The 13,116-nt window shown below is 42.4% G+C and overlaps 1 protein-coding gene across 1 annotated transcript in view; it reads left to right on the top strand.

Annotated features, from left to right (window-relative positions):
* Positions 1-13,116, top strand: part of Cpe (carboxypeptidase E) — a 103,343-nt gene that overhangs the window by 87,606 nt on the left and 2,621 nt on the right. The window contains exons 4-7 of the mRNA XM_036209521.1: positions 775-892; positions 3,408-3,590; positions 6,008-6,147; positions 10,770-10,869. Coding sequence (XP_036065414.1) covers positions 775-892; positions 3,408-3,590; positions 6,008-6,147; positions 10,770-10,869 — 541 coding nt within the window. The remainder of the gene's footprint in view (positions 1-774; positions 893-3,407; positions 3,591-6,007; positions 6,148-10,769; positions 10,870-13,116) is intronic.

The raw sequence follows: 13,116 nt of genomic DNA, 5'->3' as shown, positions 1-13,116 counted from the left end.
ACATCTCAGTAAAACCTTTCCTTTTCATCAGAGTGCTTACAGTTCTGAGGTCTGTCTACTTGCTGTTAAGGGCTCATCACATTAAAAAAAAAATTGAGATGGATTTTTTTTTTTTTGCTCCAGATTCTTTGTTATGAATTTCTTCTTTTTATTTACTTCCAAGAAAGATCATGAATCAGTGAAAAGACAGCATGAATTCCTAAAACTTGTGCTTCTGTTTAAAGTTTAAGATGCTCATTCTAAAGTAAACTGACATTTTTTGTGGTCAGCTTTGAATTGGACTCCATCTATTTTCTTTCATAAATATGATGTCTGAAGTAGTTGAAGGGGATTGGAAAAATAGTAGGAAATAATGGGAAATAAAATTTGCTTTGTGTTTGAACCACCAAGGAGGAAAAGCATCATTCTGTGGTTCAGCATGCTTTTCTTGATTTACTAAGGATTGTTCATAAGGCTGTATGGGCTATGGCAAACAGAGGATGGAGCACCACTGTGGTTTGTATGTTGTTTTCAAACCCAGAGAAAAAGAGAAAAAATACATTTCCCCAAAGTAGAACTTTTAAGGAAATTTAAACATCACAGAAACATTTTTCATAACAAGTCTGGGAATGTTGAGTGTTGCTCCTAAGCAAACTCCCACCCCTCTGCCCCACGAAGTCAACCCAAACATATTTGAATTATGAGCAGTTTCTGGAACTTTGCTTGGCTTTCCTGTGATGTCACCAACGGCAATTATCAGCTTCTGATTCATGTGATCTTTACTCTTTGACACAGCTGGCCCCGGAGACCAAGGCTGTCATCCACTGGATTATGGACATTCCCTTTGTGCTCTCGGCCAATCTGCATGGAGGAGACCTTGTGGCCAATTACCCATACGATGAGACAAGGAGCGGTAGGTAGTTCCCCCTCTTCTCTAAACAGCTGAAGGCCTGCAGGGTCAAGTTGAGAGTGACAGCACAATTCCTTCCTTCCTTCCTTCCTTCCTTCCTTCCTTCCTTCCTTCCTTCCTTCCTTCCTTCCTTCTTTCTTTCTTTCTTTCTTTCTTTCTTTCTTTCTTTCTTTCTTACCATTTAGAGCTTTATTGACGGAGAGAGGGAGAGGGGGAGAGAGAGAGAGAGGGAAGGAGGGAGAGAAAGTGAGAGACAGACAGAAAGACAGAGAGACTGCACGGAGGGAAGAGAGTGGAAAGAGAAAAAAGGTGATGGCATGATTTCCATACTACTCTTTTTATTGCTGTTTTGTTCTTCAAAACAAAATCCTACTCAGCCATCTGAGATGGCTTTGAACTTGCAATTCTCCTGATTTAGCCTTCCAAGTGCTGGCATTATTCTAGGTATGTGCCACTATGCTTTGTACTCTATCTATTAGGGAGCCAGCCCACATAAATGCTTGCATTTCTAAGCATCTCAAGCTATTTCACATGGTACTGGCATAGAGAGGTAAGCAGTAGAAGTGGCTTGTAATACTTTTTTGTGGGTTTGGGGGAGGAAAGCAGGAGCCTAACTAACTCTTAGAAAGGAGAAGGGGAGAAAATGGAAGTCCTAGAATAGTGGTTCTCAACCCGTGGGTCGTGACCCCTTTGGGGTCCTGTATCAGATATCCTGCATATCAGATATTTACATTACAATTCATCACAATAGCAAAATTACAGTTATGAAGTAGCAACAAAATAATTTTATTTTGTTGGGGGGTGGTGGTCACCACAACATGAGGAACTATATTAAAGGGACACAGCCTAGGAAGGTTGAGAATCCCTGTGAAGTCAGTCCTACCCTTCAGTAAAATGGATTACATACAGGCATTAGATAGATTTGTTGCTGGATTTTTTTTTTTTTTTTTTTTTTACTCTAGCCCCACAGTGGAACGTCAATTTTTTTTTAACCTTTTGTCTCTTTTGGGGGCCTGCTGTCTAGCTCCCAAATAAATATACACAGAGGCTTATTCTTTCTCCTGAGTGCCTGGCCTTAGCTTGGCTTGTTTCTCACCAGCTTTTCTTACCTTTCTCTATTTCTGTATCTTTTCTTTCCTTCTTATTCCATGTCTGGCTGTGTAGCTTGGTAGCTGCCCCCTTTTCTTTCCTCACTCCTGTTCTTCTCCTCCCAGATTTCTTTTCCTCTTTTATTCTCTCTGCCTGACAGCCCTGCCTATCCTTTCTCCTGCCTTGCTATTGGACGTTTAGCTCCTTATTAGCTCAATCAGGTGTTTTAGACACAGTAACACAGCTTCACAGAGTTAAACAAATGCAACATAAAAGAATGCAACACATCTTTGCATCATTAAACACATATTCCACAGCATAAATAAATGTAACACATCTTAATATTCTACAACCTAGACTCATGTACGACGTGGCTTATAAAGGGAGGCAGCCTCTGACACTTCACCCTGGCCTTGGGAATCTGACACATCGAGTGCTCTCACCTTTCTGCCCTCGGGTCCTCTTCTGCTAGTGTTAAAAGGGGAAGTGCTATTTGACTTTTCTCAATGTGTTCCAGTTAAGCTTTAGCCAAAGCAAGTGCGAGAGAGAAATTCTCGCTTTGATCCCTTCTCGGAGAACTCTGAAGGGTAAGATCTTCATACAGGATGGTAGTTTTAGGGACTGAAAACTCATATTTGAAGAAAGTCAGATTAGACAGTGCTGTTAGATACACGTTGAGATTCTGTGGTTTGCCATTAGCTGGACAACTTGTCAGCCAGGTACATTTTATAACACATGAGTGAGAATACAGGGTATCAAAAGAACATCCTTTCTTCTATAACACAGGGAAAGTTTAGAAACATCTGAAATTAAATGCTGGATGTCTGCATGTCAATACTTCATAATGCTTATAAAATTGTTGCTGATGAATTTTTAAAATTACTTTTCAATTTTTTTTTGAGACAGTCTCACATAGTTCAAGTTGGCCCAGGATTCACTGTGTTGTCAAGGATGACCTTGAACTACTGACCCATCTTCCATTTTCCCTTAAGTCCTGCTGTCACAGGCACTGTGCCCTACCAGCCAACATCTTACTAAACAATTTTATTAGTGGAAATATTTCTATCTTCTCAGGTCCAGCCTACTGTGGCCTCATCATCTATTCCTGTGAGGCTTTCAGTAGAGTATGTACTGGAATCTCTCACCCAAGTACTAACCAGACACCACCCTGCTTAGCCTCTGAGGCAGGGGCATTTAGGGTAGTATGGCCATAGGCCATTCTGTCTAATCTTGATGTTTTAGTGTGAGGGATAAAAAGTTGTACAACCTAAACACGAAGTGTGTTTGTTTGATACTTTAACTTTCATCTTTCCTGAAAACCTTCTCCTTCCTAAAAGCTGTTTCAGCAGGAGTTCAACATACTCATCAGAAAATAAGCAGCATTCTTGGCCGCTGTCCATTTCTCCCATCTTGTGAATTCATTTTCTAGGTACCGCTCACGAATACAGTTCCTGCCCTGATGATGCCATTTTCCAAAGCTTGGCTCGAGCATACTCTTCTTCCAACCCAGTGATGTCTAACCCCAACAGACCTCCTTGTCGTAAGAATGATGATGACAGTAGTTTTGTCGATGGAACAACCAACGGCGGTGCGTGGTACAGTGTACCGGGCGGTGAGTTTCCCTTCTCTCTGTGTGAACTTGGCTTCCTTTCATTACCATGTAGACTCAGAAAGTGATTTCCATCTATAGAATTTTCACTGTTCCTCAGTTGTGACAAAGTAGATGGGACTTACAGTTGTCCCAGCAAAGTGATTGCTATATATTATTTTGTTTATATTGACTTAAAAATTGGGGTGCTGATATCTGAAGGAGTACACTGGGAAAACAGAAACTGAATATTGATAACTGGTCATTTTTCAGGTTCAGCCTTCTGCAGTAAGAGAGCATCCTTATATTAGGCAAGCCGTGCTTTTCATTGTAAGCAAATGTGCATTTTAGAGGCTATACAACAGTCTTTAGCAGAACTTGCAGTGGTTTGAATAAGAATGGCCTCCATAAGCTCAAATATTTGAATACTTGCTTCCCCGTGATGGGACTGTTGGGACACATCTTCTCCGACAGCTGGGGCAGCACCTGGGGCCTCCCCTGTACTGCTGCACACTCTGCAGAACTTATTTGCTGAATTTCCCCAGTCACTGAGAGATGTTTAACCTCGACCAGAGATAAAGAACAAAATATAAATATAAAGTAATTGATAAGTTAAGGAAAATTCTCTATGACTCACTTGGTAACAAGAGAGAGAGAGAGAGAGAGAGAGAGAGAGAGAGAGAGAGAGAGAGAGAGAGAGAGAGAGAGAGAATTTAAATTCTGATTCATTGTGTCCCGAGAAAATGTTCATGTTTTCTATTGTACACGTTCCTTCAGTTTTTACTCATGTTTTGTATTTGGACAGATAAGATCTGGTACATCCCCTGCCCCTCCTGTAAGTTGAGAAGTATGGTCTGTGTGAGATTTAGAGTACATTAAATACATCTGGTGGAGAGCAGTATATCTTCATTTTATATTAGAAGCAATTTTGTGCTTTGATCCAAGATACTGGTTTTATTCACAATATAGAGAGTTGTCATAACCTAGAATCACCTGAGAAGAGAGTCTCAGTGGAGGGACTATCTGGATCACATTGGCCAGTGGGCAAGTCTGTGGGGATTATCTTGATTGTTAGTTGATGTGGGAAGATCCAGCCTGTTGTGGGTGGCGCCATTCCCAAGACAGAGAGCTCTGAGCTGGGTGAGACAGGAGAGAACTAAGTGAGAGCCAGCAGGTATCAAGGATGGATTCACTTAGGTTTAAAAAGAATTCTTCAATGATTTCTTTGGAACAAACTTACTAAGCAAGCAGTGTATCACCTGCATAATATAAACCAATATATATTAGTAAAGTACTGATAATACCCAGAGTATGCATAGCAATACATTAGTCAATCACTATGTCCCACAGTAAACATCCAAAGAAAGCTTGGAAGATCTTTAGCTCCCTGTCATCATTTATTTCTATTGCTGTGACAAATACCATGACCAAAAACAGCACAGGGAAAGAGAGTTTATTTGGCTTACAATTCCAGATTGTAGCCCATCATTGTGAGGAGTCCAGGCAAGAGCTTAAGGCATCACTACCCAAGTCAGAAGCAGACAGATGCTTCTAGCCTTGGCCAGATGCACTCTGTAAACAGCCCAGATTATAAGTGACCAGGAAGGTCAGGGGGCTGTCTTGGACTGCTCCATTGTTTCCTGGCTGTCTAAAAGGATTCGAGGTTTAATCTCCGAAGCCATGTAGCTCTTATCAGCCATTCTCCAGGAAGTGGGTGGGGTGAGGGCAATTGTCAACTCTTAGCAGCCAACACAGCAATTTGAAGGGTGGTACTCTGGCTCCAGGAAAGCAATTTGATGGGCAACAACATTCTCAGTGAATCTGAATGATAATCTAATAAAATTATTCTGACTATCAAATCTTCTCTGTGGTCTAGTTTGCAGTATAATTAACATTATGTCTAAGACAAAGTAGATATGCCATGTTTATTGAATTAATATATAATATTATATATCATATACTATGGTACATCTTATTTATCATATACTAGGAATCCTAATCCCTCAGGAATACATTTTGATTTTGGTTGGGTTTAGGAAAGAATAGCATGTCATGTCACCTCACTAGACCCTCCCAGTTCCTGCCTCATAGGAAGGCAGCTTAGAGGGATGCACATTTCTTTCTCAGGTCAAGGAAAACAGTATTTCAGCTTGTCTTTCCTGAAGTCTGTTGAACACTGTGGAATGTGGATGCATTTGCTTTTGTTCCCACCTAGGACATGGATGCTTTAAACTATATGACTGTTTAAGACACAAGAGTTTGTGCTTTTAAAACAAGAGTCTTCCGAGCGAGCATGTTTTTGGTTCTCTCATAGGAGGACATTTCTGTGCAGAGTCCTACAGGGTCAGTCTTTGACCTAAGCGCTTAGATGATCAGGACAGCATGTGCAGAGTTATCGTCACTGTGTGTACATACTGACTCTTCCTTTGGTGCTTGGGCAGGAATGCAAGACTTCAACTACCTGAGCAGCAACTGCTTCGAGATCACCGTGGAACTCAGCTGCGAGAAGTTCCCACCTGAAGAGACTCTCAAAAGCTATTGGGAAGACAACAAAAACTCCCTCATCAGCTACCTGGAGCAGGTAAACCCAGTATCTGGCATTGGCTGATGGAGCAGTCTTCAGCTCTGTAGTATATCGGGCTCATGAAAGGGGTTTTGTTGCACGGGGGAAGGGGGGTCCACCCAAATGGAGATGCCATTGTAGGAAACAAGTGTCTGTAGTGTGTGCATAGGCCTATGGAATGACCATGCAGGAAGAGAGAGAAGAAACAGGTGGAACCCGCTTTCATGGGTCTGTAGCATGAATCTTAAAAGTTCTTATTAATAAAAGCAAACCTGGAGCTGGGTATTGGGATGAATGCTGAAAGATCAGAGAAACAGAACAAGCCACAGCCACCTCACCTCTCCAGTTCCTCAGCTGATCCTGTTTCCTCAGACTTGGAGCTTCTGAGTCCTCATCCAGATGGATCTCAGTTGAACTGCTGCTCAGAAGCCTAAAAGCTTAACCAGCTCTAGTTCCTGTTCCTCACACCTTAAATATCTTTCTGCTTTCTGCCATCACTTCCTGGGATTAAAGGCATGAGTCACCATGCCTGGCTGTTTCCAGTGGGGCTTTGAACTCACAGAGATCCGGATGGATCTCTGCCTCCCAAGTGATAGGATTAAAGGTGTGTGTGCCACCATTTTCTGGCCTCTATGTCTATCTAGTGGCTGTTCTGTCCTTTGACCCCAGACAAGTTTATTAGGGTGCACAATATATTGGGGGACACTATATCACCACATAGATCCCCTACCCCCTTCATACCCTTTCTATTCCCTTCCCTTAATAAACTCTTATAGTGGGTTTGTTGTGCCTTGTGGCAAACAGAGCCGCTCAATATATAACATTGCATTGCTTGATAAATAACATAACTCACCTCTTCAGAAAAAGTATAATTCAAAGCTAAATAAAACGTAAATCCATCCTACTGGAAAAGAGGATATTTGCCCTTTTAATGATGTGGACTCAACTGATGGTAGAAGGGAACTGAGATCAGAAGGAATGGAGACATGTGGTGCTGTTTCAGGACAGTTGGAAGGCGAATTTGCTCCGATCTGGCATCAGCGCTGTGGCGCAGGCTGTGCAGAAACAGGAAGAGGCCTTCATGATAAAAGCACTCACTCAGGCTGCACTATGGGATGCTCCAGCTTAGGAATCAAGGGCTGAGGAAAGCTCATGAAAGCTGCCAGCGGTTCTCTGCTGTAATCGTTTTGTTGACAATGGTGCTGATTAGGGACTGAACAGCTGGGCCTGAAATCTAAGTAAGGCCTCTGTTCCCACCTCCTGCCAAATAGGTGATTAGGTCTAGTTTTGTCGTTGGTACAGAGGACAGCTCCTGTAGAGTTTTAACAGGGATGTTTGCAGGAACTGGGATTGTAAAGCTAATTAGAGTCAATGGCTGGCTAAGGAAAGCTCCCCATTCAGTAGCTTGGGAACAGCCTACTTCTTAAAAATTCTCAACAAATTTCTCAGATTGCTTGCTTCATAAAGCACTCGAATCAAAACCATCTAAGGATCCTGTTGAACGATGAGTTCCTGTCTGTCTGTCCCGGGCTTTCACTTTCTGCAGGGAATGACTCCAGAACCTGCAGTGTACATGCAAATTGGGTGACTGACACTACAGGGGTGTTTACTGAGACTGATACAAACAGACCTTAGGAACTACAGAGCATCCATCTTTGTATCCTGGGTAATGGAGATGTCCTGAAGTCTGGGAGACGTTATTACAGGAGAGGACAAGAAAAACAGGAAGGGACCAGCTTCTTCAAGCCACAGTGAAATCTGAGCTTTGTGGTTTTCTTTGGAAAAGACGTAAAATGATAGCGGTTTCCAGTCTAAATTCCCGTCTACGCAGTTATGACGACTTGCGACATTTCTGTTATTTATTGCTACAGCAGGAGTTTTCAAACAGAAAATTTTCTATATCAGAAAAAAATAATAAAGTTTAAAGAATCGTAAAACACTGACATTTCAGAAAAATTACTTATAACTGATATATAAGCAGATGCTTAGAGGCAGGAGGCTTTTTGGGAGTCCAGTGTTGACCAGGACTGACAGGGTACATAGTGAGATTCTGTCTAGAGAAAAACAAAAGGGTTCAATGTCATCTTCAGCTTGAGGTTAGAGAGACAGTCAGCAGTTAAGAGCACTTGCTGCTCTTACAGAGGACCCAGGTTCAGTACCCACATGGCAGCTCACAACTGCAAAAATTTACACACACACACACACACACACACACACACACACACACACACAAAGTCTAAAATGGGGAAAGGCATTTATTATTTAAATATGTATTTCACGGCATATTCTACGTCCTAAGTGGTTGGTACAAACAGAAAAAGTCATGAACTTTAACTCAGCATATTGTTATGTCCAGATGGTCAGACCTCCTAAAGACCACCACAGAGACCAAATCCCACATGTAAAAGCAAAAAGCCTTTGTTTCAAGCTCGAAGCTTGGTCTCTCTGTCCGACTCAGCGGTAAGAGCAGAAAGCCCTGAGCCTGGGCAGGTTGGGGATTTTATCATAGCAAAGGTTGGGGTGAGGGGATTTCTAGGGTTCAGGACCCTGATTGACTGACATTTGTCTAGATGCTGGGAATGTTTGGAATGTCAGGTACTTCCCCTTAGATGCAGGTCCTCCCTGGTGGGGGGGTTAGCTCATGGCTTCTCCTGGATCCAAATGTTGCCTGCCAGTAAGCCTGTCACAGAAGCTGTGTCTGGGCCTCTAAGCCTGTCATGGCAGCCATGGGGTCCAGCTGTTTTGGAACTCCCCTCCCCCATATCTGTGCCAAACACAGACTAATCAATTGTATGTGTGGTGATCACACGACTTACTTTTCAATGATTAGGGAATTTAAAAGTTTCATTTTATTTTGAAGCTTCACAAAAATCTGAAATGTCAAAATGACAGTATCTCAAGAGGGACAAAATGCTTCTGGGCAAGCAGGTCCTTCTTTTGCAAACTAGAGTCATTTTGAGCTTCCTTCATCAGTCCTCAACAGAAACCCCTCAGCCCAGTTAGGAAGTTTCGGATTTGTGATGTGTCTGGTTTTCGTGACCTGTGTATATATTCCTCTCTGCTGTCTGTCTGATCAGGAATGACTGGCTCTCCTTTCCATTCAGAAACCCAACCCTTTATGCTTCCCGGCTCCAAGTGAATGGTTTCCAGTATTTCAGTTTTGGTTGGCTGGTTCAGAAACAAACAAACAACAACAGTAAGAGATTCTCTAGGCCCTAAACAAAAATTGAAGATGTATCTATTCTCCTCTCACTAAACTAGTTACCATCAAAATGGTCCCTCATTGTTCCTGACACACACAGCTTTAAAAGAAAAGTTAGAAATTATCCTAAGAGGGAAAAAAATGACGTACTATTTTTTAGAGCTTCAGAAATTTAAAAAATGCAAAAATTACTGCAGAGAACCAGGGCATCTCACTGAAAAAGCATGCATGACTGCCAAGTTTACCCAATAATAAAAGGGACGCCTGGGATTTATTCTGTGCTCTGTAGGAAAATGCATAACTATCTCAGGGACGAAAGGAATTTCACTTTACTTATTTGAGACAAGGTCTTATGTATCCCAAGCTGGCCTTTGAACTCCATTTGTAGCTGAAGATGACCTAAGCTGAAGATGACCTCCTGCTTCCATCTCTCTCCTCCTGGGATTACAGATGTGCACTCTATGCCCAATTTATGCAGTGTTGGTGATTGAACCTGGGGTTTCAGATATTAAGATATCAAATAAATTAAGGGATTACATTTGATACCCTAGAAGGTATATTGCCTACAGGCTTGAATTGGTCTGGGAAGACGGTAGTTGGTAAAATGTCCGTTGGGCAAGTGTGATGCCCCGATAGACAGGATGATCCCCAGGGCTCACTGTAGCCAACATGTGAGTTCCATGTTCAGTGAGAAATTCTGTCTCAAAATATAAGGTTGAACATGGCAGAGAAAGACATCTGACGTGGACCTTTAGCCTCCACAGGCACATATGCATCTGTACGCATACACCAGAATACAGGCTTAGATAAATCATCTTACAAGGTTATCAGAGATGGCTTGTAGCTCAGGTTGCAATAATTAATTGCTGACTTAATTCAGAGGGATTATTCTCACTAGAAGCCCTTTCCTTCCCATCCTTAATTGCTATCCAATTTTCAGTCTTTGAGTTCACTGATCTGTGTATATAGTTTTCAGGCAAAACTGTATTGTTAATGAGCTTGATGCAAAGGTAGGCACAGCTCACATCTTTTCTTTCAGCTCAGCTAGCATTAATAGGATGTGAAACACTTGTCAACTAACTAGCATTATACAAGGTTTGTATAGACGACCTTCTTTGTAAAAAAGACACCAAACTGAAATATGCAGAGGCTAAAATGTCACAAATACAACAGGCTCTCTTGTCGTTCAGAATGTCCTTCAAAATCTTTGTTTGACACAGAGCATGACATCCATTCTCAGCAGGTGACTTCTCAATTGTTTGAGAAAAAGCCCAGAAAGGAATGCACACAGACATTCACTGGAGGTTTGTGCCTGTTCTGTTTCTTAAACAATGAGGCTCGACAAGGTATTCCTAGAAAATAAGGAGCTGCTTGACATGTAAACACATTTGAAAGCCATTTCTATTATAAATTTTTTGGCTGTTTTTGACCTTCACAGATACACCGAGGAGTTAAAGGATTTGTCCGCGACCTTCAAGGTAACCCGATTGCCAACGCAACCATCTCTGTGGATGGGATAGACCACGATGTCACTTCGGGTGAGTTTTGTTTTTGTTTTTTAATTTTGCCTTGATCTGGAAGCAAGCACTATGAAAATGAACATAACAATTATCATAATTACAATTATATACTAATTCTAAGCATAGTAGTTAATTGCCTCATCTGCCTTTTCACCGACTGGGCCCCCAGTTCCATGTTCTGTGGGAGTAAACAGTGGAACCGGGAAAGTCGGCGGCATGTAGAAATCTCGAGCCAGCAGATGGCGCCCTTTCCCCAGAGCGGGGCAGAAGCAGAGCTGCCCTGCCCCGTGGGAACTGTGGAGGTTAAACTCCCAGCATTTGGTGTGTCTGAGCATCCCGTATGCGTTTCTATTAAGCTCACTTTATCATCCACTGGGATCCTTCAACAAGATAACAAAGACAGGAACAAGAACACTCTTCTCGTTCCTTAGAATTATTTACCCTTTAATTTCCAAAGCTCCATTGTCCTGTCATTTATATACTTATTCAACAATATCCATCACTATCCCACCAAGTCTCACAATGCTTTTCCAGCCAGTATTCTGGAAGCCATGCCAGGACCCCACTCCCCTGCACCCCCAGCAAGGGTGGGGCCCAATCCTGATTGATGCCTTCTGGCCATAAGATAGCTGTTCTGTTAACTCCAGAAATAGTATTTTCTCTGCATTCCACGACGCAAAAATGTGAGGGACATCTGATCTAAGGAATAAGTCCTAGAAAGGGATGGGACGGAGGATTTGTAAGTGTTGCAGCTCTGATGGGAAAAATTTTCCCCAAATAGTGTTGGGGCTCTGGAGGGAAATCCCCAACCCAGGTGTCACAGTTTTTTGTTTTTTTTTTTAAATTATTTGTTTTTACTTTTTAAAATAAATGTAAAATATATACACTGTGGAGCCAAAATGACCATCACAGAGTGTGGGTGATGGTTCGGTTTCGAAGTTGCTGAATGTACTCCTTGGCATGGTCGACTGTCACAGTTTTAAGGGGAGAGGTTTTCCCTATGTAAGTGTTACAGCTCTGAAGGGAAAGGGACCCTGGCAGTTGGGAGCCAAGTCACACCTCGTGACAAATCTTACACAAGAGATTTATTTGGATAGGCACAGGAGGGTGGTTGCCTCTGCTCAGGTGAGAAACACCAAGGAACTGAGCAGGAGACAGGCTTATCTAGGATTTTTGAGGGGGGGGGGCAGTTTTCCAGGGTGGAAATTTCCAGCGTGGGGATTGGTGAGATTTCAAGTCCTGAACTTGAGGTAAGCCCAGGGATTGGTGGAATCTTGAGCCCAGGGATTGGTGGGTTTTCAAACCTGGAGGCGAGCTTGGATCTTTTATCCTACACTTTGGGCTGTAGCAATATTGCCTTTTTGAGGCTAAGGGCGTTCAAAGGAACTAGAAATGAACTCTAACGTGGAAAGTGAAGTGTGTTGTCCTGGACACCCAGAGATGCTTCAAGAGGGACAGAGAGGGATCAAAGCTGCCCAGGAAGATTGCCCTTGTGAGTGAATCACTGAATTTGGCAGCACAGAGACTCTTGACCAACAGTGAAGTGTGTGAGTAGAGTTGGGAAGACTAGGGAAAGGGCCTTGAGTGGTGGAAAATGTTGACATTTTAGTGAAATTTTGCTGTAAAACACAAATGATAAACGCATTACTAACAGAAAGGAAATGTTGGGCATGCAGGAAGATAGGGATTTAGTGGATTTTTTCTGGCTGCCTTTTTTTTTTTTTTTAATGATAAAAATAACTTGTACAGCACCAACTGAGAGTGAGGGTGAGGGTGAGGGGGATGTTTTAGAGGCAGAGGCAAAATGGAGAGCATACTGTCCAGTAGCACCTTTGTTACTCAAAGTGTGGACCCCTTAGAGGCTTCAGGATCACCCTAGAGGATAGGGATGCAGAATCCAAGGCCTCACCTCTGAACTAGTCAATCAGATCTTGTATTTTATCAATTTCCCTGTTTGATTGACATGCACCTGAGCATGAGAAGAACTGATGCAGACAACAGGAGATTAATGGGTCAGGGAGGCACGGAAGAAAGCTACCACCATCTACCTGAGCAAGGATGGTGCTTAAGGACTAAAAATTGGTCACCATTGGTATTTGCCCAAGCTTCTGACAGCTGTATTGGTGTAAGCAGAGTACAGAGCAGAACATATCCTAGGCTGATAGTTTGCCATGGGTCTTAGATCAAGGGAGAAAGATGAGTTAAAGTCTATATATGAGCTCAATGTAAGGGGCTATGGGACCTAGTCTAGATTTAGAAGAAACC

This window comes from Onychomys torridus, chromosome 17 (genome assembly GCF_903995425.1).
Source record: "Onychomys torridus chromosome 17, mOncTor1.1, whole genome shotgun sequence".
Lineage (NCBI taxonomy): Eukaryota > Metazoa > Chordata > Mammalia > Rodentia > Cricetidae > Onychomys > Onychomys torridus.
Note: the sequence above shows the minus strand (reverse complement) of the source record. Positions and strands in the feature narration are given on the sequence as shown.